This window comes from Pleuronectes platessa, chromosome 9, assembly GCF_947347685.1.
Source record: "Pleuronectes platessa chromosome 9, fPlePla1.1, whole genome shotgun sequence".
In the NCBI taxonomy this organism is placed as follows: domain Eukaryota; kingdom Metazoa; phylum Chordata; class Actinopteri; order Pleuronectiformes; family Pleuronectidae; genus Pleuronectes; species Pleuronectes platessa.
Window position 1 is genome coordinate 28,173,749 of NC_070634.1, and position 23,306 is coordinate 28,197,054.

General features: G+C 47.1%; 3 protein-coding genes across 3 annotated transcripts; 1 reads left to right on the forward strand and 2 right to left on the reverse strand.

The window, feature by feature from the left end:
- Positions 1 to 204: 204 nt before the first annotated feature.
- On the reverse strand, positions 205 to 4,892 carry dbt (dihydrolipoamide branched chain transacylase E2). Its single transcript, XM_053430391.1, has 11 exons — positions 4,848 to 4,892; positions 4,086 to 4,218; positions 3,502 to 3,577; positions 3,243 to 3,424; positions 3,040 to 3,167; positions 2,680 to 2,923; positions 2,192 to 2,358; positions 1,668 to 1,745; positions 1,356 to 1,547; positions 649 to 720; positions 205 to 516 (listed from the first exon to the last, which is right to left on the reverse strand). Exons 1-11 carry the CDS (start codon positions 4,890 to 4,892, stop codon positions 349 to 351), a joined length of 1,485 nt encoding a protein of 494 aa, XP_053286366.1. The 3' UTR covers positions 205 to 348.
- Positions 4,893 to 6,647: 1,755 nt separating this feature from the next.
- On the forward strand, positions 6,648 to 15,194 carry misp (mitotic spindle positioning). The gene is given in 6 exon segments (XM_053430981.1): positions 6,648 to 7,974; positions 7,977 to 8,404; positions 8,406 to 8,631; positions 9,909 to 10,135; positions 13,316 to 13,354; positions 13,837 to 15,194. Coding segments are annotated over 6 exon segments (2,307 nt in total). The 5' UTR covers positions 6,648 to 6,725; the 3' UTR covers positions 13,975 to 15,194.
- Positions 15,195 to 15,478: 284 nt separating this feature from the next.
- Positions 15,479 to 21,551, reverse strand: plppr3b (phospholipid phosphatase related 3b). Its single transcript, XM_053430982.1, has 7 exons — positions 21,456 to 21,551; positions 21,053 to 21,238; positions 20,839 to 20,965; positions 20,273 to 20,468; positions 19,751 to 19,808; positions 19,362 to 19,535; positions 15,479 to 18,937 (listed from the first exon to the last, which is right to left on the reverse strand). Exons 1-7 carry the CDS (start codon positions 21,543 to 21,545, stop codon positions 17,558 to 17,560), a joined length of 2,211 nt encoding a protein of 736 aa, XP_053286957.1. The 5' UTR covers positions 21,546 to 21,551; the 3' UTR covers positions 15,479 to 17,557.
- Positions 21,552 to 23,306: the final 1,755 nt, after the last annotated feature.

Sequence of the window (23,306 nt, forward strand, 5' to 3'; positions counted from 1 at the left end):
AACAACAATAACAATAATTATTATTATTAATGGGCGGGGTGGGTGGGTATTCTGAATACAGTTTCTGGTCAATTTATTGCAGATCCATTATTGATTATTGAACCAGGAGTTCACTTCAACCTCAAAACTCTGCGGTTGATAAGTCATGATGAAAACAACCCGACTGACACACTGACCACCCCCCCACCCCCCCCCCCCCCCCCCCCCCCCCCGCTCAAAGGCAACAAGGAAACGATGGGCATCGAACGTGAAGGCGTCCAGACAGAGGAGGTCGGCGAGGGGAGGGGGGGGGTGAGGTTCTGATCCTGTGGCGTCTCGTCTCCCGGGGCTGATGGGAAACCCTCCTCTTCATTTCAGGTCCAGCACCATGCTGGCCGGGCGCTCCAGGTACTCCTTCCACAGGTTGGAGAAGCGACACATGGTGGCGCCGTCGATGATGCGATGATCCGCCGACCAGCTGACCGTCATGATGTGAGCCGGGACCACCTGACCGCCGGCATCGAACCGAGGAAGAACCTGAACAGGAACATGAAGAAGGCGTGAACATAGGTATTGCTCACGTATGAGTTTGATATGATTATTAATCCAGACACGGATGTTTATCGTGTGGAGGACGCATCACTCTGTTGTCATGGTAACTGGACCCACCTGGATTTTGCCCAGCGCTCCGATGGCGACCTGCGATGGAAGAATCACCGGCTTGGCGTACGTCCCCCCGATCTGACGGAGACCAATCAGACGACAGACAGGTCAGACGTGTCAAACAATCTTTCAATTTATGTAAAGAGCAACGGATGCTAAAAAAATAACCCTAGAGGAAAAACTGATGATTTTGTTGATTCTGTCCAAAGGTCTTGAAGATGAAGGTATTTGTTGTGTTTGAAAAACTCTCTTGTTGAGGGTGAAGGACCGAGGACGTCTCAGCTTGTTAAAGCCTATGAGACAAACCCTGATTTGTGAATATGGGATATACAAATAAAGTTTGATTTGATTTAATAAAACATGGAGGAAGCAGCGTCGGGTGAGGCTGTAACAGAACTGTTAGTATTTCTGGTCATTGCTAATAAATGCTAACATCCTCTGTTGCCTCATTGCATGCTTAATGTGACATCAGGTCAACCTTCAATCAATAATGAAAATACTATCATCACTTTTATTGATAGTATAAATTGTCAATATAAAATTTCTGGTTTGTGTATCAATACTTTTTGAACATTTGAACAATTCAGCGATATTACTGATAACTGTGATAATTTCTGTCAGAATAATGGTTTCATCTCGAGTAGCAGTATACTTGTGTGTTAGTTAAATACTAGATTACATTAGTTAGGTACTGGTTACATAGCTGGACTCACTGATCCGATGTTCGACAGCGTGAAGGTTCCTCCGCTCAGCTCATTGGTTCCCAGTTGGCCCACTGACCCCAGCCCCTGCAGACGGTTCAGTTCCTGTGCGATCTCGAACACACTGAGCAGCTGCACGTTCTTCACGTTGGGAACCAGCAGACCCTGACTTGTGTCCATCGCCAGCCCGATGTTATGAGATGCCTGAGGAACAGGAAACAGTCATGACTGCCACCAGACCAGCAGAGGATGTGGAGCCACAGAGCTCAGACTCATGTGAACAGAACCGTTCACACGTTACTGATCTACTGACTCACACTCTACCTTGTAGGTGATGTTCTGGCAGCTGTCGTCCAGCGAAGAGTTCAGGATCGGGAAGTGAAGGAGACCAAGGGAGGCAGCCTGAGCCAATGAGAGCACAGCGTCATGGTCCTTGTTTACTAACACGTGCACAGAAATGTTCTTACTCCCGCACAAAAGAAGTACGTGCGCCAAATCGCAGCCGGATTCATGACTCCAGCGCATCAGCCAATTTAGTTCTCACCACCATGCGTGTGTTTGTGAATCAGAATCTGTCTAAATATACAGGCGCGCGTCTGCTCTGGGGGGGGTGTGGCCAAGGGGGTAGAGCGGGCGTTCTCCAACATGAAGGTTGCCGGTTCAAACCCCACTCTTCCCCATCTGCAAGCCGAAGTGTCCTTGGCAAGATACTGAACCCCTAAGTGGCCCCTTATAAATGTTGAGTGTACAAAAAAATGTAATGTAAAAAGAAATGTAATGCTCTCTGTAATTAGCATACTGTAAAGACATGAACCAATCAGCATGCACCTCGTTATGTCCTGTGTTACCTTGATTAAGAAGGGCATGTAGCTGAGTTTGACCCCTCGACCTTCAGCCACTGATCTGAGTTCACCTCTCAGCGCCACCAGGCGGCTCAAATCGACCTCGTCACAGTAACCGAAGTGAGGAATCATCAACGCCGCCGTCATCGTCTTCACCATCGCTTTGTGGAAACCTCCAGAAAACAACATTTAGTTCAGCGACTGCATCGCACTGTGATCAGACCACGATCTGGGTCAAAGTCTGGATCATGTTGGTAAATGATCTGTGATTATATGATCTAGTCTTGATGCAGTTTGACATTCACAAATAAGAATTATGATTCAACGTCTGGACTTCAGACTTAATTCAAATCTGGATTTCAGTCTGGATTTCAGTCCGGATCAAGGTCATGACTACAGTCTGGGTTTAATTCAGGATCAAAGTCATCATGATAACAGTCTGGTTCAAACCTGAACCGTCTGGAGATAGGTTTAATTCACTGATGACCTCTGACCTTTCAGGGGCTCTGTGACGTCCTTCCCGGTGAAGACGGGTTTGGATGTCGTGGGCGGGGGTTTGATGGCGGCCGCTGTGCTCACGGGCCTGGCGGCAGCAACCTGGGCCGGTCCTGGAGTCTGGATCTCGTGAACTGGGGTCGGAGGTAAGATGGCTCCCGTCTGCTTCGCCAGGTAGTTGAGGATGTCTTCCTTCAGGATCCGTCCATCTTTACCTGTCCCCACCACCTCACTTAGCTTTATCTGAGAGGACAAGTAAAACCAAGACCGGGTTATAGTTATGCAGAGGATGAGGATGAAATGAGGACAAATTGAGGAGGACTAAGGACTGAATGGAGACAGACTCAGGACGGACTCACGTTGTTCTCCATGGCAAGGCGTCTCACGGCGGGGGTGGCCTGGGTCTTGTGTCCTTTGATTTCCTGGTGGGTGTGTTCTTCTCGAGCCATAGCGGGCGTCTCGACCACGTCCTCCTCCTGGATCACCTCTGAACCACAACAGACCAGTGAGTCTGGATTTGAACTCGGGTCAACAATAAAACCAGGACATGAGGTCGTCTCACCTGAACTGGACTCCGTCTCGATGTCCACCAGCGGTTTGCCCACTAACGCAGTGCCGTCCACGTCGTAGTAGAGTCTCTTGATGACGCCGTCGTAGCGGCTGGTGATGGTGACGGACGCCTTGTCGCTCTGAACCTCACAGATGCTGTCGAACTGAGAAACCTTATCGCCTTCCTTCACGTACCTGAGGACAAGGACAGGTCTTGATGAAGATGATGTCACAGGACCAGTTTTATTGCTGGGCAGGTTCTCAGTACTTACCACTCCTTCACCGTCACCTCCATGATTCCCTCACCGATGTCCGACAGCTTGAACTGGACGATGGGTCCTCGACTTGCTGAGGACAGAACGCACTGCATATCAGAAGACATCATCAAGGCTAAGCTAGCATGTAGCAACACGACGGTGTGTCTTAACGCCCCCTGTAGGACGATAGACACATTCAGGTTTTCTGTGAACTATCCCTTTATGCACTAGTTTAGTCATATCTTCATGCGTTATATCGCAAAGCACATGTTTTCATAATATTCTGAAGCCTTTTTGACAGTGTGTCTCTGATTGGACAGTGTCTCTGCACAGTGGTGTGTCTCTGATTGGACAGTGTCTCTGGACAGTGGTGTGTCTCTGATTGGACAGTGTCTCTGATTGGACCGTGTACAGGTCACATGCTGCCACTTCTTAAATGAATAAAGTTTTGATGCAAGTTTGAATTACAGTCTGTCCACTTCCTGATTCCTGAAAACCTGAATGTGATTCGATGTGATGTGAGCAGGGGAAGTTCAGCCTTTCACAATAAAAGCACAGACGGTTTCAGAGGACCTGCGCGGACCCGGGTCCGGACTCACCCACAGTCGCGTGCAGAGTCCTGCAGCTGAACGTCCACTCATCTCGGTCACGTGTGACCGCGAGCAGCGGCAGAACGCGCTGCGACCGGAGGCTCTGCAGCCGGAAACACCTGCCGCGGTACTGATGAGTCAGCTGACCGGAAGACAAGCACATCAACACTTTATAAACACAGGTAGAGTCACGTACAACACTGACGTCACTGACGATGATGACCTAGGCTGCGTTCCCGACAACTCGGATATTCTGACTTCGAAGCGTTCCGGTGCACGCTGATGACGCCAGACAAGCCCTGCTCCATGACCTAGGGGTAGATGAAGTTGCCCCGAGTTCACAAGTTCGAACTCCGACTGTGAGCTGCCCACTGCACGCATTGAAGTAGGACGTCGGATTATCCGAGTTGTCTGGAACGAAGCTTTAAAGCTCGTTCCCATCGCCGGTTCAGTCTCCCCTGCAGGTGGTTAGCCTTTAGCATGTAGCTGCTGTTTGACCCCTGTGTTGTTGTTTACTGTTTGTCTCTTGTTTGTATTGTTTCTCAATGATTTTAAACTCAACTTTCCCGCCTTGAATCAATAAAGATGATTTCATCTGCAACTGCAGTATGCTAACTGAAGCTAGCAACCAGCCGGTGTGTTAGCGTGTACTTTTAGTTTGTAATTCAACCAGTACGCGTTAGCACGGCAGCTAACAGGCTAAGCTAGAGAGCTAACCGGCTGAGGACATGACTTTAGCATCTGAACCGGTCACACTGTTTATTTCCTCACCAGCCGTCTGAGCGCAGTGAACGAACCTCTGGTCACCGCCGCCATCTTTCCTATCTGAGCGCGTCACAGCCTCACGCCCCAGTCACAGACCAATCAGCGAACAGACTTCTTCTTCTGTGCGTCAGCAGTGCGCATGACGTAACGACGCCACCGGGCGGTCAGCGGAGGAACAACAGAAACACCATTTCAACTTTCTTTTAATTTGTTGACTTAAATCAACAACTTAAAAATAAAATCACAAAATAAAACAAATATATATGATTTAATGAAAATCAAATGTATTTATAGTTAGACCACCACATCCATACTGTAATATAATTTATATAATTAATTTACAAATGATTATATAAATTAAATCATTTTACATTGACTTCGGTGCCATGAACACGTCTTCTGATCTGATATTGTGTGGGTGTGTGTGTGCGTGGGTGTGCATGTGTGTGTGCATGAGTGTGTGTGTGTGTGTGTGTGTGTGTGCGTGCATGTGTGTTTGTGTGCGTGAGTGTGTGTGCGTGTCAGATGGGCGTGGTCATAGTGATGGGTGGGCCCTCAGATGAGATGATAGACAGATAGATGAACTTTGTCAGTTGTTGTTCAGACAGTTTTTGCTGCAGCAGGAAACTGAAGGTAAGAGAATCATGTTCAATAATCAACTGTTTTATTTAGATGTGAAACTTTTAACGATGCAAAACAATAATTTATAATATTTGACCTCTGACTTCAATACACATATATGATGAAAGTGATCGGCTGCTTTAATTTTAGATTAAATCTTTAATGTAATTTTCAATGTAACAGTCTTAGTAATGTTCAAACGCCATATATTTTATTTAAAAACTAAGAGTTCATGGTCCCTGACAACAGAGCAGTCACATGATCTGTGATGTCATCAGCAATCCAGTAAACGGCCTTACGTAAGAAGCAGTAATCTAACGTTCTCCAGGTCCAACCCGGTTTGTCCTGAATGTGGCGCTGTTCAGATTCACTGATGTATTGTAAGGGTTGACCTCCGACCTCTTGTCCGTTCAAACTGTCTGTGTGTGTGTCTGTGTGTGTGTCTCTGTGTGTGTGTGTGTGTTTGTTATCAGCACACCAACAGACTGACATATCGGAGACTAACAACCTGAACTAAAACGATTGTGACACAAAAACCTAAAGTAGACGTTTAGAGATGGTCCGTGTTTTATGTTAAATGTTAAATGTTACTCTCGACCTGTCACATGACCTGTCACATGACCTGTCACATGACCTGTCACATGATACAGCAGACTCTTAGTGACAGACTGACCCTAACCCAGCTCACGTGATCCAGAGGTCATGAGACCCTGTGCTGCTGTTCCCATAGAGACCAGTGACCTGTCCTCACCGCCCTTTCAAGAATAACAAACCCGTTTCCATGGAAACCAGCCTGTGGGCCTTGCTGTTTCCATAGAAACCAACAAATGCTCGCTGCTGTTCTCATAGTAACCACTCATCATTTGTAAGGTTGCCATAGTAACTAGCTCAACTTCCATAAGATTGGATTAAATCTCCGTCAAACTAATTGTTACAATGAAACAAAATGTTACAATGCTATGATAATAATTTTATTAATATTAATTGAATTCATTGTTTATCAACTTGTAACAATCCTATCTATTGTTGTTTTAAAGAATGATCATCAGCATGAATTGACTCTTCGGTTCTGGTCGCCATCTTTGTCCATCAAAATCATCACCCACCGTCTCCACAGCGCCTCCTGCAGCTCCTCCTGCAGCGCCTCCTGCAGCTCCTCCTGCAGCTCCTCCTGCAGCGCCTCCTGCAGCTCCTCCTGCAGCTCCTCCTGTAGCGCCTCCTGCAGCTCCTCCTGCAGCTCCTCCTGCAGCGCCTCCTGCGACCATGGATAGCACCCCACGGAGGTGGAATCTGAAGCCTCTGTCACCCCTGCTGCAACCCTCAGACCTGCGGACCATTGCCGGCCCCGCCCGAGGTGACGCCCCTGACCTGGACAGTCCAGTCTTCAGCTCAGACAACATCTCCGTCACTAGTGACCATTGTGTGGTCTGCGCTTCCCAGCAGGACGATGGGTCCCCGGACAGAGGGAGCATCAGTGACGAGTGGCAACCCAGCAGCCCCAGCAGCCCCAGCAGTAGTTCAGGCTCTCACTGTGGATTCTACTCCTTTGTGGAGGATCCATCGAGTCAAGAAGCAGAGCTCAACGAAGCCTGGATGGTTTCACCACAGCGGCAGGCTCAGCTGCTCACCTTGAGGGTAAAACAAGGATTCAAACTACAGACCTACACCAGCAGCAGGAAGCCAGAGAGCCTATTCTCAGAGAGCAAAGAAGACTCACAGTACAAAGTGGATCCAGAGAATGTCATCCAAGTGGTGGGGGAGGAAGAGGAGAAGCAGCTCCGCAAGGAGATCATTCACAACCAAGCACTGAAGAAGAGCCCAATGTTCAAAGATCCGCTGCCTGTTCTGGAGAATCTGGATCTGAGCAGATCCACAAACCAACTGATAGATGGTTTCAGTTTGAGCTACAGTCCTGTGAGCTCCAGGCCAGAACCTCCTAAACCAGCTGAATCTGAGGCGGTCAACAAGGAGCAGATCAACTTCAGTGCTGTGCGACAACAGTTCCTGAAGATGGAGCAGGACCTGTTGAATCCCGTCCTCAACCCTCGAAAGTCCTCAGCAATACACCTGAGTCCATCTTTTCAGCAAGATCCGGATGTGTTCCTGTCTAGACAGGTGGAGACATTCGACAGTGTGGAGGTGAGTGATGATACAGATCAGTTCAAGCCGTCAGAAGAAGATAAGACCTACCCAGAGAGGAAGGTGACAGGGTGCCAGATTGAAGAAAGTCGGAGGAGGAAGAGCAGTGAGTTTGATGACTTGGCCTCTGGCCTGGAGGAGCTGTTGCTGGAGGTGGGCGGCGGATACACCAGTGATGAAGGTGTGTTCAATGACAACACTCAGCATGAAAACATCGGCTGCAAGTCCACAGCTGAGTCTGAGACTCCAATTGAAAGGGAAATCCGATTAGTTCAGGAACGCGAGGAGAACCTGAGGCATTCTCGTGGCCTGAAGCACGCGGACAGTAAGAAAGAGGTCGTCCAAATCAAAACCAAACGTTTACAGTCATCGCTCAAACGATCAAAGTTAAAGAAAAGACTTGTATGAGCTTCATTGTTCAGCGAGACATTCAGAAGGAGATCGAGACTAGTGAGGAAACTCAGCAGCAGGGAGGGATCCTGGGACAACACCACCTAGATGTTCCACAGCAGCTGGAGGAGGTAAAGTGCAACATTGACCAACAAGACACGGACAGGAAGGATGAGGAAAGACCTGCGTCTGTGTCTGGAGAGACAGATGTCTTCTTGTCTCCCTGCTGTCCTCATAGACACCCTGAAAAAACCCAGTTGTCCATCACTCAAGATAATTCAGCTTTCACCTCCTTCACTGTGAGGGACTTGAATGTCCAGGGGTCAAGACATTTGGACCAGGATCCAGTTACTCCATCAGACCCCTCCTTGCCCTCCTCCCCAGCACTGACACCTCAGCATAAACTAACCTGGCCCCACGCCTCAATCTTGGAAGGAAAACCTGGAGTTCACTGGCCTGCAGTCTAGAGGACAAGGAGCTCCAGATTTCATTGAGATGGAGATCGAGGAGAGCCTGAGACGGGAACAGGAGTTGAGGGAGTCCAGGGAGAAAACCAATCATCAGCTCTTCTCTCCAAGTCCGGGGCTGGAACAACCAACCAAGATGGCTGTCAGTCAGTTGCACCCTTCTGCAAATACAGGTATGTGGTTCTTGTCAAGGTCTGATTACAACCCAGCGAAATGCATCTGATTCCACAGGAGAGGAGCCTGGAGGTTCTACCTCCTGCTCTACTCTTACAGACTGTCAGTGCCTTGTTTTTGGAGTGAATACTTGCTTTTGATCAATTGGGACTCGAGATTAAGTGAAAGATTATATTTATGTGCTGACCCAGAATTTTGAACATTTTATTGCTCTAGTTAATTTGTGCTGAATTCTAACTTTAGCACCTCCTGCCTGAGGATCCCTTCTACAACAAGTAGAAGGAAACTTTACACCCAAATGGCTGCAATGTATGTACATATATAAAGGTACAGCCAGAAGCCGGTTAGCTTAGTTGAGTATGAAGACGGGAAACAAATAGTGTAGATCACCTGGTTCTATCCACAGCTAATAGAAACCTTATCTGATTTCTGGTCTCGTGTGTGAGATAATGAGTAACTTAACGAGGGAGCGACCAACAGCAGCTAAGGTTCAGGCTGAGGTCCTCGTCCGTTTGACTGATGATTAACTGGATCCGAGCAAAACCTTCCAACAGGAAACTACAGAAAACCAACGTTACACAACCTGAGTGTTGATCCGATGTGAGTCGAAGATTCGATAAAGGATTTGATCAAAGATGAGGCGATGAATAAATATTAAGTTTATCTTTAGTTCATTTGACTGAAAATATAATGCTTTAACCTGCATTAGGACGTTATCCAGCATTAGGATTAAAGGGCAGGCTCATGATTTCTGTCACTCTCAATTCAATTGAATTATATTTTAATACGTTAACATTTTAGAGAGAGAGAGAGACATAGAGACAGAGACAGAAAGAAAGAGAGAGAGAGAGAGAGAGAGAGAGAGAGAGAGAGAAAAAGAGAGAGAGGGTCCGCCAGAGAGAGACAGAGAGAGAGAGAGAGAGAGAGAGAGAGACATAGAGACAGAGACAGAAAGAAAGAGAGAGAGAGAGAGAGAGAGAAAAAGAGAGAGAAGGTCCGCCAGAGAGAGACAGAGAGAGAGAGAGAGAGCGAGAGAGAGATATAGAAAGAGAGACAGAGAGAGAGAATGAGAGAGAGAGAGACAAACAGACAGACAGAGAGAGAGAGACAGACAGAGAGACAGAGAGAGAGACAACCAGACAGACAGAGCGAGAGAGAGAAATAGAAAGAGAGACAGAGAGAGAGAATGAGAGAGAGAGAGAGACAGACAGAGAGAGAGTTTCTCAGATCCAATGATGTCCCTCATGATGTCATCTTCCTTCCTGTTGTGTTTCAGATAAACTCGTCAGTCTGTGCTCTTCCTCACCTTGTCCCCCTGTCCGTCTTTCATCGATCTCCTTTATCACTGCCCAGCCCTGGACCTCCTCGCCCCCCACTCCCCGCTCCTCCCCCTCCTCCCCTGTGGTGGCCCCATCGGGACCCCTTCCTCTCAGGGGCCTCACACAGACCCTACTGCAGAACTTTGAGGAGAGACGAGTTAAGCTGAAGCTGGAGGAGAGCTCGGTGAGTTCATAACAAGGCTTTTTATTTTGGAGATTTTTTATCCTGTCACTGACATTTCAGAATAAAGCCCAGAGGTCTCAATTATATCATACTAAAAGTGTACATATAAAAGCGTGCACACGCACACCTGAAGGCAAAGTTCACTTTATAAATCACAGTCCACCTGGAAACGTTCCCACATGGATCTGCCTCTGACTCCGCCCTCCACACGCCCACTTTCAACCTTAAATGGTCAATGCAAAGCACCTCATGAATATTAAATGATGCTGCTGACCAATGGGCTTCCACCGTGAGTTCTGACAGAGTCACTGCATCAAGCGATTAGAAGAGGAAGTGAAACGTTCTGACATGAGGTGTTTGTTAGTGAGGTGGAGGTGAAGAGACATTTTATGGGACAGCAGTGATGTGATTAATAAACTAGAGAGAGAGAGAGAGAGAGAGAGAGAGAGAGAGAGAGAGAGAGAGAGAGAGAGAGAGAGAGAGAGAGAGAGAGAGAGAGAGAGAGAGAGAGAGAGAGAGAGAGAGAGAGAGAGAGAGAGAGAGAGTGAGTCTGAAATGAGAAAAGATCCAATTCACACAGTGTCAGAATGTGAGGGAACTTGTTGTATTTCATGTTTTAATTATCCAAAACTGCAGGATTAGTAAATTCACAGACAGATGTGATGTCCTCAATCTATTGATTTTAGAAGAATTATCACATAAGCTTGTGTTTGACCTGGGATGGTTCGGTTCAGTCAGTCGATCTAAAACTGGACTCAGTTCAGCTCAGAGATCACAGATCTATAGAATCTAGATCAGCTGATCATCCTCCTCTTCCAATCACCTGCAGCCATCACGCAGCTTCACTGCTGAACACACGAACCTTCGCACGAGCAAAACTCTTATGATGAAGTGGATCAATAATCTGCTTCAGTTCACTCCCTCACGTCTGCATCCTCGCTTTCCTGTCTCGTACGCATTAGACAGAGTTTGCGTGGAAATGCGCAAATTTTCCCGTCAAGTTTGTTGTTATGAATCCCGACGTTTGCGTGAGAAGTGGAGTCCGCACGTTTCAGGCCCGTTGTGTGCGTCGGAGAGGTTATTACCTTGGTAACCTCCGCCCCGCCCGACCACCTGCCCCCTTGACCCCATCCCTTCTCACATTCTCCAGACTATTGCCCCTGACCTTCTTCCTTTTCTTACCCATCTAATCAACACTTCCCTGTCAACTGGCTGTTTCCCTAATTCTCTGAAGGAGGCAAGAGTAAATCCTCTCCTGAAGAAACCCACCCTCGACCCGTCTGAAGTAAATAACTACAGACCCGTCTCTCTCCTTCCCTTTGTTTCCAAAATTCTTGAGCGTGCTATCTTTAATCAACTTTCCTCCTATCTTAACCACAATAATCTTCTTGACCCTCACCAGTCTGGTTTCAAGGCAGGTCACTCAACTGAGACTGCCCTCCTTGCTGTCTCTGAGCAGCTTCACACTGCTAGAGCAGCCTCTCTCTCCTCTGTCCTCATCCTTCTAGACCTCTCTGCTGCATTTGACACAGTGAACCACCAGATCCTCATTTCCTCCCTTCAGGACCTGGGTGTCTCAGGCTCTGCTCTCTCCCTGCTCTCTTCCTACCTCAATGAACACACTTATCTGGTAACTTGGCGGGGATCTGTGTCTGAACCTTGTCCCCTCACTACCGGGGTCCCTCAGGGTTCTGTCCTTGGTCCTCTCCTCTTCTCTTTGTACACCAACTCCCTCGGCTCTGTCATTCACTCACACGGCTTTTCCTACCATAGCTATGCCGATGACACCCAACTAATCCTGTCTTTTCCCCGATCAGAAACACAGGAAGCAGCACAAATCTCTGCCTGTCTGACTGACGTCTCTCAGTGGATGTCTCAACACCATCTAAAGATTAACCTTGACAAGACTGAACTACTTTTCCTTCCAGGGAAAGACTCTCCCATCCACGACCTGACTATTAACTTTGACAACTCCGTGTTAACCCCCACTCAGACTGCTAGGAACCTGGGCGTGACACTCGAAAGCCAACTCTCCCTTACCGCCAACATTAATGACACAACACGGTCCTGTAGATTCATGCTGTTCAACATCAGGAGAATACGCCCCCCTCTCACTCAGAAGGCGGTGCAGGTTCTGGTCCAGGCTCTGGTCCAGGTTCTGGTCCAGGCTCTGGTCATCTCACGTCTAGATTACTGTAACTCCCTTCTGGCAGGTCTACCTGCTACTGCCATCCGACCTTTGCAGCTCATCCAGAATGCAGCAGCTCGACTGGTTTTTAACCTAAATTCACTCACACTACTCCGCTCCTCCGCTCCCTTCACTGGTTCCCAGTGGCTGCTCGCATCCGGTCCCAGTACTTGCGTACCATGCTGTGAACGGATCCGGTCCAGTCTACATCCAGGACCTGGTCAAACGTTACACCCCAGCTCGTTCACTCCGCTCTGCTTCGGCCAATCAGCTCGTTGCTCCCTCACTGCTAAACACTCATCAAAAACACGACTGTTTGCGGTCCTGGCTCCTGATTGGTGGAATGAGCTCCCCATCAACATCCGGACATCGGAAAGTTTACACATCTTCCGCCGAAAACTAAAAACATACCTCTTCCGACTTTACCTTGAATAAAAAAAAAAAAACACACAACTTTTTGAAACTAACACTTTAGTAGCACTTAAATGGCACTTACTTATAGCACTTTGTAGTTTTGCTTTATTTTGATGAAATTGTACTTTCTTGATTCTTGTCGTCCTTGGTATGTACCCTCGGGTTTGATGCACTTATTGTAAGTTGCTTTGGATAAAAGCATCAGCTAAATGAAATGTAATGTAATGTAATGTAATATTAATGAGACCCCTGGTCTCCAACCAGTGTCTGTATGGCAACAGGTTCACATTCATGAAGTATAACTAAATGATCATTATATTTTAATATGACTCAGCAGATATTCAATCAATCAATGAATCAGCTCAGTTATGATGACATCATGTTGTCAAAGTATTTTGTAAATCAAATAAAGAAACTTTCATAAGAATTTTCAAACTTTATCGCAGATGACAAAATAAGTAAATTGTCTGAGTCGATCGCAAGCTGCATTTTTTAATATGAAATGTTTTCATCCAGTTCAGTCACTTAAATATTCTCTGGCTTTAATGACGAGGAATGAATCTCCCTGTTTGTGTCAGTACGCAGGAATCCAGCCGACTGACGACGTGAACAATGAGGTACGATCACTTTTACTGTTAGTGACGTCTGTGGTGTCAATGACCCCAACATTAACTGTTTCATCCTGCTTGCTGTCTTCATGCTAAGCTAAGCTAACTGTTTCATCCTGCTTGCTGTCTTCATGCTAAGCTAAGCTAACTGTTTCATCCTGCTTGCTGTCTCTATGCTAAGATACCCCATTGTCTCAAATTTTTATGATAAATTAAGTTAGCTGTTTCCCATGCTCTCTTTATGCTAAGCTCAGCTAGCTGTAACTTTTCTCTAAATGTTGAACTGGTCCTTTAATATATATTCAAACCTCTTCTTCTTTTTCTTCTTCTTCTTACCAAAGTTCTTACCCGACACACGTGGCTCAGAAAATTAATACATCAGGCTTTGGATATGCTTTCAAAATTCTAGCATATTTTCTCTGTGTCTCTTTATCTCTGTCTCCTGGTATCTTTGTCTCGTTGACTCTTTGTGTCTCTATGTCTCTCCTCAGGTCGTTGAGTCGACTCGTGTCATTCTACATAAAAACCAGCGAGCCATGCGATGGGAGGCCGGAGTCTTCACCAACCAGAAGGACCAGCAGGACTAGATCCAGGAACAGGATCTGAAGTGGGACTTTCAAATGTTTTAAAACTGTAGCTGTGTCTCAATTTAGGAGCTGCATCCTTTGCCGGGTGCATTCGTAGACCGATCGCGTCACATGGTGCGACTAGACTGTCCCAATTGGAAGGCTCCTCCAAATGTGTCCTTCCCACCGAGCCACCGGGTGGATCCTTCCCGGCACAACCAATCCCAGGATTCATAGCGCTTCACGGAGCGTTAATTGTTAACTGTAATGGTAGGTCATGGTTGTATCTGCGGGACAAGCTTAAGACATCAGTGGTGTAGACCTGGTCCACCACAGGACGTCAGTGTAGACCTGGTCCACCACAGGACGTCAGTGTAGACCTGGTCCACCACAGGACGTCAGTGTAGACCTGGTCCCCCACAGGACGTCAGTGTAGACCTGGTCCACCACAGGACGTCAGTGTAGACCTGGTCCACCACAGGACGTCAGTGTAGACCTGGTCCACCACCGGACGTCAGTGTAGACCTGGTCCACCACCGGACGATGGGGTAGACCTGGTCCAACACAGGACGTCAGTATAGACCTGGTCCAACACAGGACGTCAGTGTAGACCTGGTCCAACACAGGACGTCAGTGTAGAACTGGTCCACCACAGGACGTCAGTGTAGAACTGGTCCACCACAGGACGTCAGTGTAGACCTGGTCCACCACAGGACGTCAGTGTAGACCTGGTCCACCACAGGACGTCAGTGTAGACCTGGTCCAACATAGGACGTCAGTGTAGACCTGGTCCACCACAGGACGTCAGTGTAGACCTGGTCCACCACAGGATGCAGCTGCTGAATTGAGACACAGCCAACAACACTCCAACAGGAGAGGCTGCTCCTGATTGGTCCTATAAAATGACGTCTCCTGTCATTCAATCAGTAGAGACAAAAAAAATTGTGTTGAAAAAGATTTTAAAACTCAATAGATATAATAATACTGAATGCAGTTTTACCTGTGTCTAAGGCACAGGGACTCGGGGAAGGGGTCAAGTCAATAACATGTAGTGATGAGATATGAATTATACTTTGATGTGATAGGGATGGAGTGTGTCGGTCTGTCTTTACCTGTCTTTGTTGTGCAGGAATCTTCTGTTGTCCAAACCAACTGCCCCAGCCAAACACTGAATAGATGTGTGGATGTGTTGCATCATGGGAACAAGCGCTTTCTGATTCTGATCATTTGGTTAAATTGTAACTTTGTCTTACATCACTAAAGTGAACCTGGTGTGTGCGTTGTTCTGTCTCCACCATTTTACCTTCATATCAGCCTCACCACAGAAACCAGCGGACTCCTGAGTTCTGTTGAGATAAACCACTTTTGGGATCAGAACCCTTCGTCTTTGCCCCCCCCCCCCCCCCCCCCCGTTTGTTAAATATAACAAATGTGGTTATTAATACAGAAGAAAAAAGATCTGTTTATTTCTCTCCTGACATTAACACATGGTCACTGCACTCTATAGTTTTCATTTTCAGCTGTAACGAAGTTCTCAGTGAACTTATTTCATTGTTCTTTGGGATTTCCTAAACTTTGGATTCATCTGATTGGTCGCTCTCCTCTCGGAGCTACGAGATGTAGAAAGAGTGCTGATGTGGGCGTTTCTTTGACTCCACCCCTCAGCTGCCTGCAGATCAAGACTCAGTCAGTTGAGCTCAGTATGTGAAGGAGCAGCTCGCAGGTCTTTCATCTCAGCTCTCATTGGTCGGTTAACCCAGATGCTCCCGTGGAGGAAGAAGAGAATCTGAGGCTGTGTGAAACGAAGAGGTTTTTCATTTAACAGCCAATAATAAACTATGGAAGCCTGGTAGTACAACGTGAGGAATATGTTATGATTTGATACTATACAAATACAATTTGATTGGATAAAAATATGAAGTCCTCCACATTTTGCGACATGATAACAACAATAAAAATCAGTCCACTTTCAGTCAAAAGTTCAAACACAATAACAAAAGAAAAACGTTTTTAAAGTCGTGAATTGATTTGAACCAAAGAAACAATTTATAAAAGAAAATGTCAAAAATTCATTTTGTAGTTTTAAACAGGAGCTTGTTTAAGAACAATAAAGTTTCATTTGAACATAAGTATTTGAATAAACATGATACAATATTCTGCTGAACATTATTCTGAAAACTGAATTACTTTTGAAGGATGTCATGTCGAAGAAGTAGGAATTTTTTATTGTTCATCAGACGACCACGAGCATGCAGCATCCGTCCTCCGTTCATTTTTCAAAGCAGCAGATTTTTCTTTTTAACATTTCCCGTCACAACATTAACAGAAACATGCGTTTTACATTCAGCTTCTTTTGAGTCTTCATGAATAAAAAAAAAGAGGTGATGAGGATATCGAGCCGTCGACATGCAACAACACAAACACAGTAACAACACAGACACAATCATCAGCCTCATATTTACAGACACACTCGTTTGGTTTCAGGTCACTATTACATCCAAACATATGAATTTTGTTCTGAAAGGTTTGACTTTGTGCTCAAAACATTTCGAACAAATTACAACTTCAGGTCTTCTTTAATAAACATGGTTTTAAAACTTCATCAAAGTTTTTGTATTTGCAGATTCACAAGTCAATATTTTTCAATCTTATGATTTGATTTGAAACATAGAAATTTGTCATCCGACAAACTTCTATGCAGATGACACTAACTTGTATTTATGGGTTAAAATGCCTATTTAAGATATATTCGGAACAAAGATATGGAACTTTAAAATCATAGAATGTGTCTTTAAATTATGAATATCATTATTTAGATATATATTTAATCTCAAGCTGGTCCATTTTTCATAAATACAAACATTCACTTGGACGCGCAGCCTCGACCAATCACAGAGCAGCACACAAACAAACCAACATGCTGAGCATCACTATAGCAACACACTCATCCAGGTAATTTACAGTCAGTGAAGATCTCGAGTGGCAGTGGGCGGAGTCTTGATAACAACCACAGGGGCTTCACTGCACGCTTCAGGTTTGTGCTTCGTCACAAATCTTTTCTTTGACTTATTGAGAAACGAGTTTCCCTGGAAACTTTCCAGCTTCCTGCTCGGAGACGCTGTGGACGCTCGTCTCGCCGATAAAGTCACTGCCGTGTTGTCAGGAAGACATTTTACTGGATCACGATTCTGACGAGAGGGACGAATACGATCACTCTGTTCTGTGGGGGTCACTGATTTTACTTTGCTATTGGTAATGCTAATGTTTAGTCGGGGTTTAATGTTAGTGAAAGTAAACGAGTCGCATCACAGAACGTCAGCGCCTGTGTGTGATGCTAACGTTCCCTTTTTCAAGAAGTCCAACCATATCAGGCTAATTTACAACCCCACCCTACAACCCCACCCTACACATTCACTCCTCCAACTCTCCGTCATGGGACAGGAGTCTGTTTCTGATTTAACTTATTCATTAAACTAGTTTGATTTCTTGTATTCTGTGAGACGTGTGACAACTGAATGTTTCATTATTATTATAACTTTAACAGTGTCTCTGATGGACACACTTGAGCCTCCGAGCATCACTGAGTAGGCTCTTTACTGTTAGTGACCAGTTTTAAAATAAGGCTTTTATTTTGAAGGGTAAGAGACTAATCCCTGAACCTCCGTCCCTGCAAACTCTTATAATAGTTTTCCTGGTCACTCTGGTTACGAATCTCTCGATCCAGCAGGACTAGAGCCGTCTTGCGTCTCATGTCGATCTTAGCCTCCACCGACATGTCCTCCTGGGAGTGAGAAGGGGGCAGGGCGGGGCTGATGGTGGCGCACCTCGAGGTGGATCGGCGTGGCCGGAAGCTGCTGTTGTGTGCGACTGCGTCTCCTCGGTCCAGGCTGTTAAGGTCGTAGGTGTACCGCGAGTTGCCCCCATTGGGTGACCCCGCCAACTCCCACGGGTTACCATTACCTGTGAGGGATGGGGCCTGAGGAGGGGGCAGGGCCTGGACAACAGGATGGTGGGGGGCATGGGCATCCACTGTGACGATACCCGACCCCTCCCGCTGCTGCTCACAGGCGGGGCGGTAGTGCGGTGAGTTGGTTTTGGAGGAGGCACCGGAGCAGGTGGAGGGGGTCTCAGAGGACTTCTCCCCGGAGGAGGAGGGGAGGAGTCCCTGCTGCTTTGACATGGCGATGACCTGCATGAGTCGTGGCTGGTTCGCAGCAGCTCGGGCCGACCCATCCCCACTCGTCTTCTCCCGGATAGCGAGCCACTTGGCGCGGGTCAGGGCGCTCTTTGGCGACACTGGTGGGGGTCCTGCTTCAGGAATCTGTGGTGGTCTGGGAGTTGCAACAGCTTTGGCGCCCCCTTGAGCAGGAGTAGGGTTTTGACCGGAAGCTGACCTCCCCGACTGCACCACAGGTTGGTAGATAGGAGCCTGAGACCCCCCATCGTCAGTCCCCACAAAGCCCACATCCGATCCATCCTCACTGGCATCCCGCTCCGCCTCATCACGAGCGCTCAGGCCTCTCATCTCCATCGACTTCTGCTTCCACTCCGACACCAGCTGCTGCGAACGCATTGGATCTACGGGAACCTGAACGGCCTTCAGACGCCGCTGCACCGGCTGCACTGATTGAACCGGCTGAACTGGGTCCTCTGGTCTCTCGTTGGCCCCTAAGACCCCGTCGATGCTCATGCTGGCCCTCGGCAGCGTGTGACTGAAGGTCAACATGTTCTCTTTCCCCATTGGGCTCCGAGGAGCCAGCAGCTCCACGTCCACGCTGGCCCTCTTCAGGCTCCCCATGGAGGCCTTCTCCCTCTGCAGGGGCCCCAGGCCCTCCAGCCGGTCGATGGGGGGTGGAACGGCCGCAATTTCATCGTTACTTTCCGAGGCGGAGGCGGGTCCCTTGTTGTAGACGGACTCGTGTCCTCGTTCTGTCAGCGCTCGAAGAGGGTCTTCTTTTGGAGGAGGGGGGGTCGGGGGTTGTGTGTTGTCATCAGACGACTTGAAGTTAGCCACAGCGTGGACTGCCTGAAGGACGGAGATACAATAGTGTCTTAAGGACGAAGACAAGTCAAACCATAAAGCATCGGTGGAAAGTAACTACTCTAGTTACTCAAGTACTATTATGACTACACCTATGACTCTTAAATGTTTACAGTGCATACACTGTTAAAGTTCCAAACTAAAAATCTGCTGAAACTCTTGATTTCAACTTTTGGGTCACAACGTTTTGTTAACATTTCGTTTCTTAAAAGTTTTTTTTATGAAAATAACAAACAAACAAACAAAACTTCAAGAGCGGAAAAACATAAACAAACAAATGAAAACTCACACACCCCAAAAATATTTGTATTAGTGGATTTTGTTTAACGCTGTGTTGCGTTGTCATTGTATGTTTGACGTGTACTGTCGTCATGACAAGGCAGGTATCATGAACAGGAAGTGATCTCACAAGGTAGGTGGCGACAAACGCTCCGATGAGGAAGCCGACGTAGACGTCGATGGGATGACTGCGATGCTGAGTGACCTGCGTCAGACCCGATAACGCGGCGCTGATGGCGAAGGCGAAGACGAGGACGGGTTTGAGCAGCTTCGTGCTGTCGGAGATGGTCGAGTTAAAATACATCTGACAGAGAGAGAGAGAGAGAGATTGATCACAGATCAATAACACATCAATTATCTCATTATAATAAGATTTACTGATCAAGTCTCATATTTAAGTTTCCATATTCATTATTGATTATAATGTTGTTCATTGATGACTGTATTGTGGATTATAGATTTTGAAGATTTTCCAAATAAAGCGTCAGTTTGTCAACGATGTGATCAAACTTTACTCACTGACACATAAACAGCAGCAAAGGCAGAAAGAGTTGCATGCTGGGAAGGAAACGTCTTCCTGTTGGAGAGAGAGAGAGAAAGAGAGAGAGATTGTTTAGATTTTTCAAAAGATCACTTTATTCTATCAATCTGGGATTTACACAAACAAACATTCTTAAACCAGATAAAAAAAAAATCTGATTTACTTTCATCTAGAGAGAGTTCAGTATCTAGAGCTGCGTTGGAGTCAGCAGCCACCTGAGGAGGACAAGCATAGCCCTAACCCTAACCCTAACCCTAACCCTAACCCGGCATAGAAACATCAGCCAAATCTAGATCCTGCTAATCTTCTGATCTCAGAGCGCCCCCTGTGGTGTGAGGCCCACATGGATAAAGCAGCCTGCCCCTGACTTCCTGTACAATCTGTTTTCCCTGTGTGTTAGAGTTAACCCTTCCTGTGCCCGGCCCTGAGCCGTCCACTCTCCGGCCTCCAGATGCCCCTGTCATCCATCTTTAGATTTATAGATCACGAAAGAGACTGACCTGGCGGCCATGATGGCGTGCTGGTCGTGCCCGGAGCAGATGTCTTTGGTGACATACGGGTTCTTGTCACATGACACTCCGGCCTGAGTGTAGTTGGGTTTACAGACGGTGAGGAAGAAGGGGGCGTGGTAACCTGTCGACAGCTGGATGACGTCAGTGACGAGAGCGGTTGCACAAAGACCAAACACATGCACACCTGGAGAGAGAGAGAGAAGGGTGGTGGTTGTTGTAGGTTTAACACAGCGTGTGGTGCAGGTGGTGCAGGTGTAGCAGTTGGTGCAGTTGGTGCAGGTGGTGCAGGTGGTGCAGGTGGTGCAGGTGGTGCGTGTGGTGCAGGTGGTGCAGGTGGTGCGTGTGGTGCAGTTGGTGCAGGTGTAGCAGTTGGTGCAGGTGGTGCAGGTGGTGCAGGTGTAGCAGTTGGTGCAGGTGTAGCAGTTGGTGCAGGTGTAGCAGTTGGTGCAGGTGGTGCAGGTGTAGCAGTTGGTGCAGGTGGTGCAGGTGGTGCAGGTGTAGCAGTTGGTGCAGGTGGTGCAGGTGGTGCAGGTGGTGCAGCGGTCCACACGTACCTACAAAGCGCACCGTCCTCCTCAGGAAGGAGTTGAAGTTGCAGCCTCCGGCGTTGATGCTCTCCTCCGCCCGGCGCAGCTTCAGCCTGGACTGCAGGCAGTAGATGACACCTTCAACCACCATGATCTGATTCATAAAACAAGCGCACCCTCAGTCCCTCGCCCCCTCGGACTCAGCCTATTGGAAACACGGTGTGAACTGGGGGGGTGTTACCGAGGCAGCAGGTCCGGCGAAGGCGAGGCTCAGCAGCATCAGCAGCGGGATGAGCTCGTCTCCTCCGTCCACGTACGGCAGACTGAGCTCCCGGTCGTGGCAGCGGAAACCGACCTGAGCCGGCTGCACCACATCCGTCAACTCCAGGAAGTAGAGAGAGACCATGGAGGACGCTACAATGGGCAGCTAAACACACTCACACACACACACACACACACACACACACACACACACACACACACACACACACACACACACACACACACACACACACACACACACACACACACACAGGTCCAGCAAGTTAAGCAAATGATGAAGAAACCTAGATTCTAGATTCTCAGGAAGGATTCAGCACCCGGCACGTGTGTGTGTGTGTGTGTGTGTGTGTGTGTGTTGTCACCTCCACAAAATAGAAACATGGTAGCAGAGTCAAACTGTCCTTCGGAGGTTTCTTCTTCAACTTTTCTGACGAATTCATCATCATCATCATCCTGATGAATCTGTAACACAATCAAATCATCATCATCATCATCACCATCATCATCATCTTCATCATCATCATCCTGATGAATCTGTTACACAATCAAATCATCATCATCATCATCATCACCATCATCATCTTCATCATCTTCATCATCAACATCATCTTCATCATCATCACCATCATCATCATCATTATCTTCATCATCTTCATCATCATAACCATCATCTTCATCATCTTCATCATCATAACCATCATCTTCATCATCACCATCCTCATCATCATCCTCATCACCTTCATCATCATCATCATCTTCATCATCATCATAACCATCATCTTCATCATCATCATCATCATAACCATCATCTTCATCATCACCATCCTCATCATCATCACCTTCATCATCATCATCATCATCATAACCATCATCTTCATCATCACCATCCTCATCATCATCCCCTTCATCATCCTCATCATCATCATAACCATCACCATCCTCATCATCATCCTCATCACCTTCATCATCATCTTCATGATCATAATCATCCTCATCATCACCTTCATCATCATCATCATCATCATCTTCGTCAATTATGTTCCGTCCAATCAGCGGACAGACATCATACATGTACTAAATGGACAGGGAGAGACCAACACGCACGCGCACGGACACACCGGGAATGTTCCGTGTTTTATTGTATGAAATGTTCAGCTGCTGATTAATGAGTCAGGACGTGGCTCTGCACAACACACACACGCACGCACACAGACACGCACGCACACATAAACACACACTGTGACACCCAGACACACGCAACGCACACATAAACACACTGTGACACCCACAGACACATGCACAGACACAGACACTCAAAATCACAGACACACGCACGCACACGCGGTAAAATTCCCGCTCACCTCAGATCATCGATCCGCTTGATTCTCGTCACGTTCTCGCTGCAGCTGCAGATGTGAACAGCTGCTGTTCTGCTTCCGTTTCTGCTTGAATTCCACAGACCTGAGACCAGTGCCCGCTTCTGCTGCTGCACGGGCTGTGTGTCTGTGTGACTGTGAATGTGTGTAAGTATAACTGTGTGAGTGAGTGAGTGTGTGTGTGACATATACATATATATATATATATATATATATATATATATATATGCAGAGTATGGCAGGTGATTAGTGCCTCCTCCTCTTTAACAAACGGAAATAAATAAAATTGAATAAAACAAAGTGTATTTTAATCAGATTCATGGTAAACATGTAAACCTATTTGAAAAAAAAAAATCCCCTTGCACCCCACATGTGGAGATATGATGTCTACTTGAGCCTCCCAGTGAACGCTGTCCCAGATACTGTGCTGGACTTCCTCTGGGGCAGCTCTGCACAGCCGACACCTTGGACCCTGTCCCTGTGGGAGACCCGGGCCGCTCTGGATCTGCCATGATTAATGCCTCAGTGCTGTCTGTCAGACCTTTTCCAACCATTGGTCATATCCCTTGATATCAGCCACTTCCCCTATTTGTCGTTGGTACACACCCTACAGGGGTTGGTCCCTCCGTGATGGTTCCTCTTCTTCATCATTGGGTTTCTACTTCTGAGGTATTAATTTAGCAGCTGGTCACTTGGGCCATCTTTTCCTGATAGTGCTGGATTTTCATTGCCCCTTTTCTGAATGGTGGCTTTGACTCCCACTCGTCCTCGGCCCCCTCCTTCCTCTTGCTGTCCAGCTTCAGGGAGCGGGACTTGGGGGGAAACCCTTCATCATAG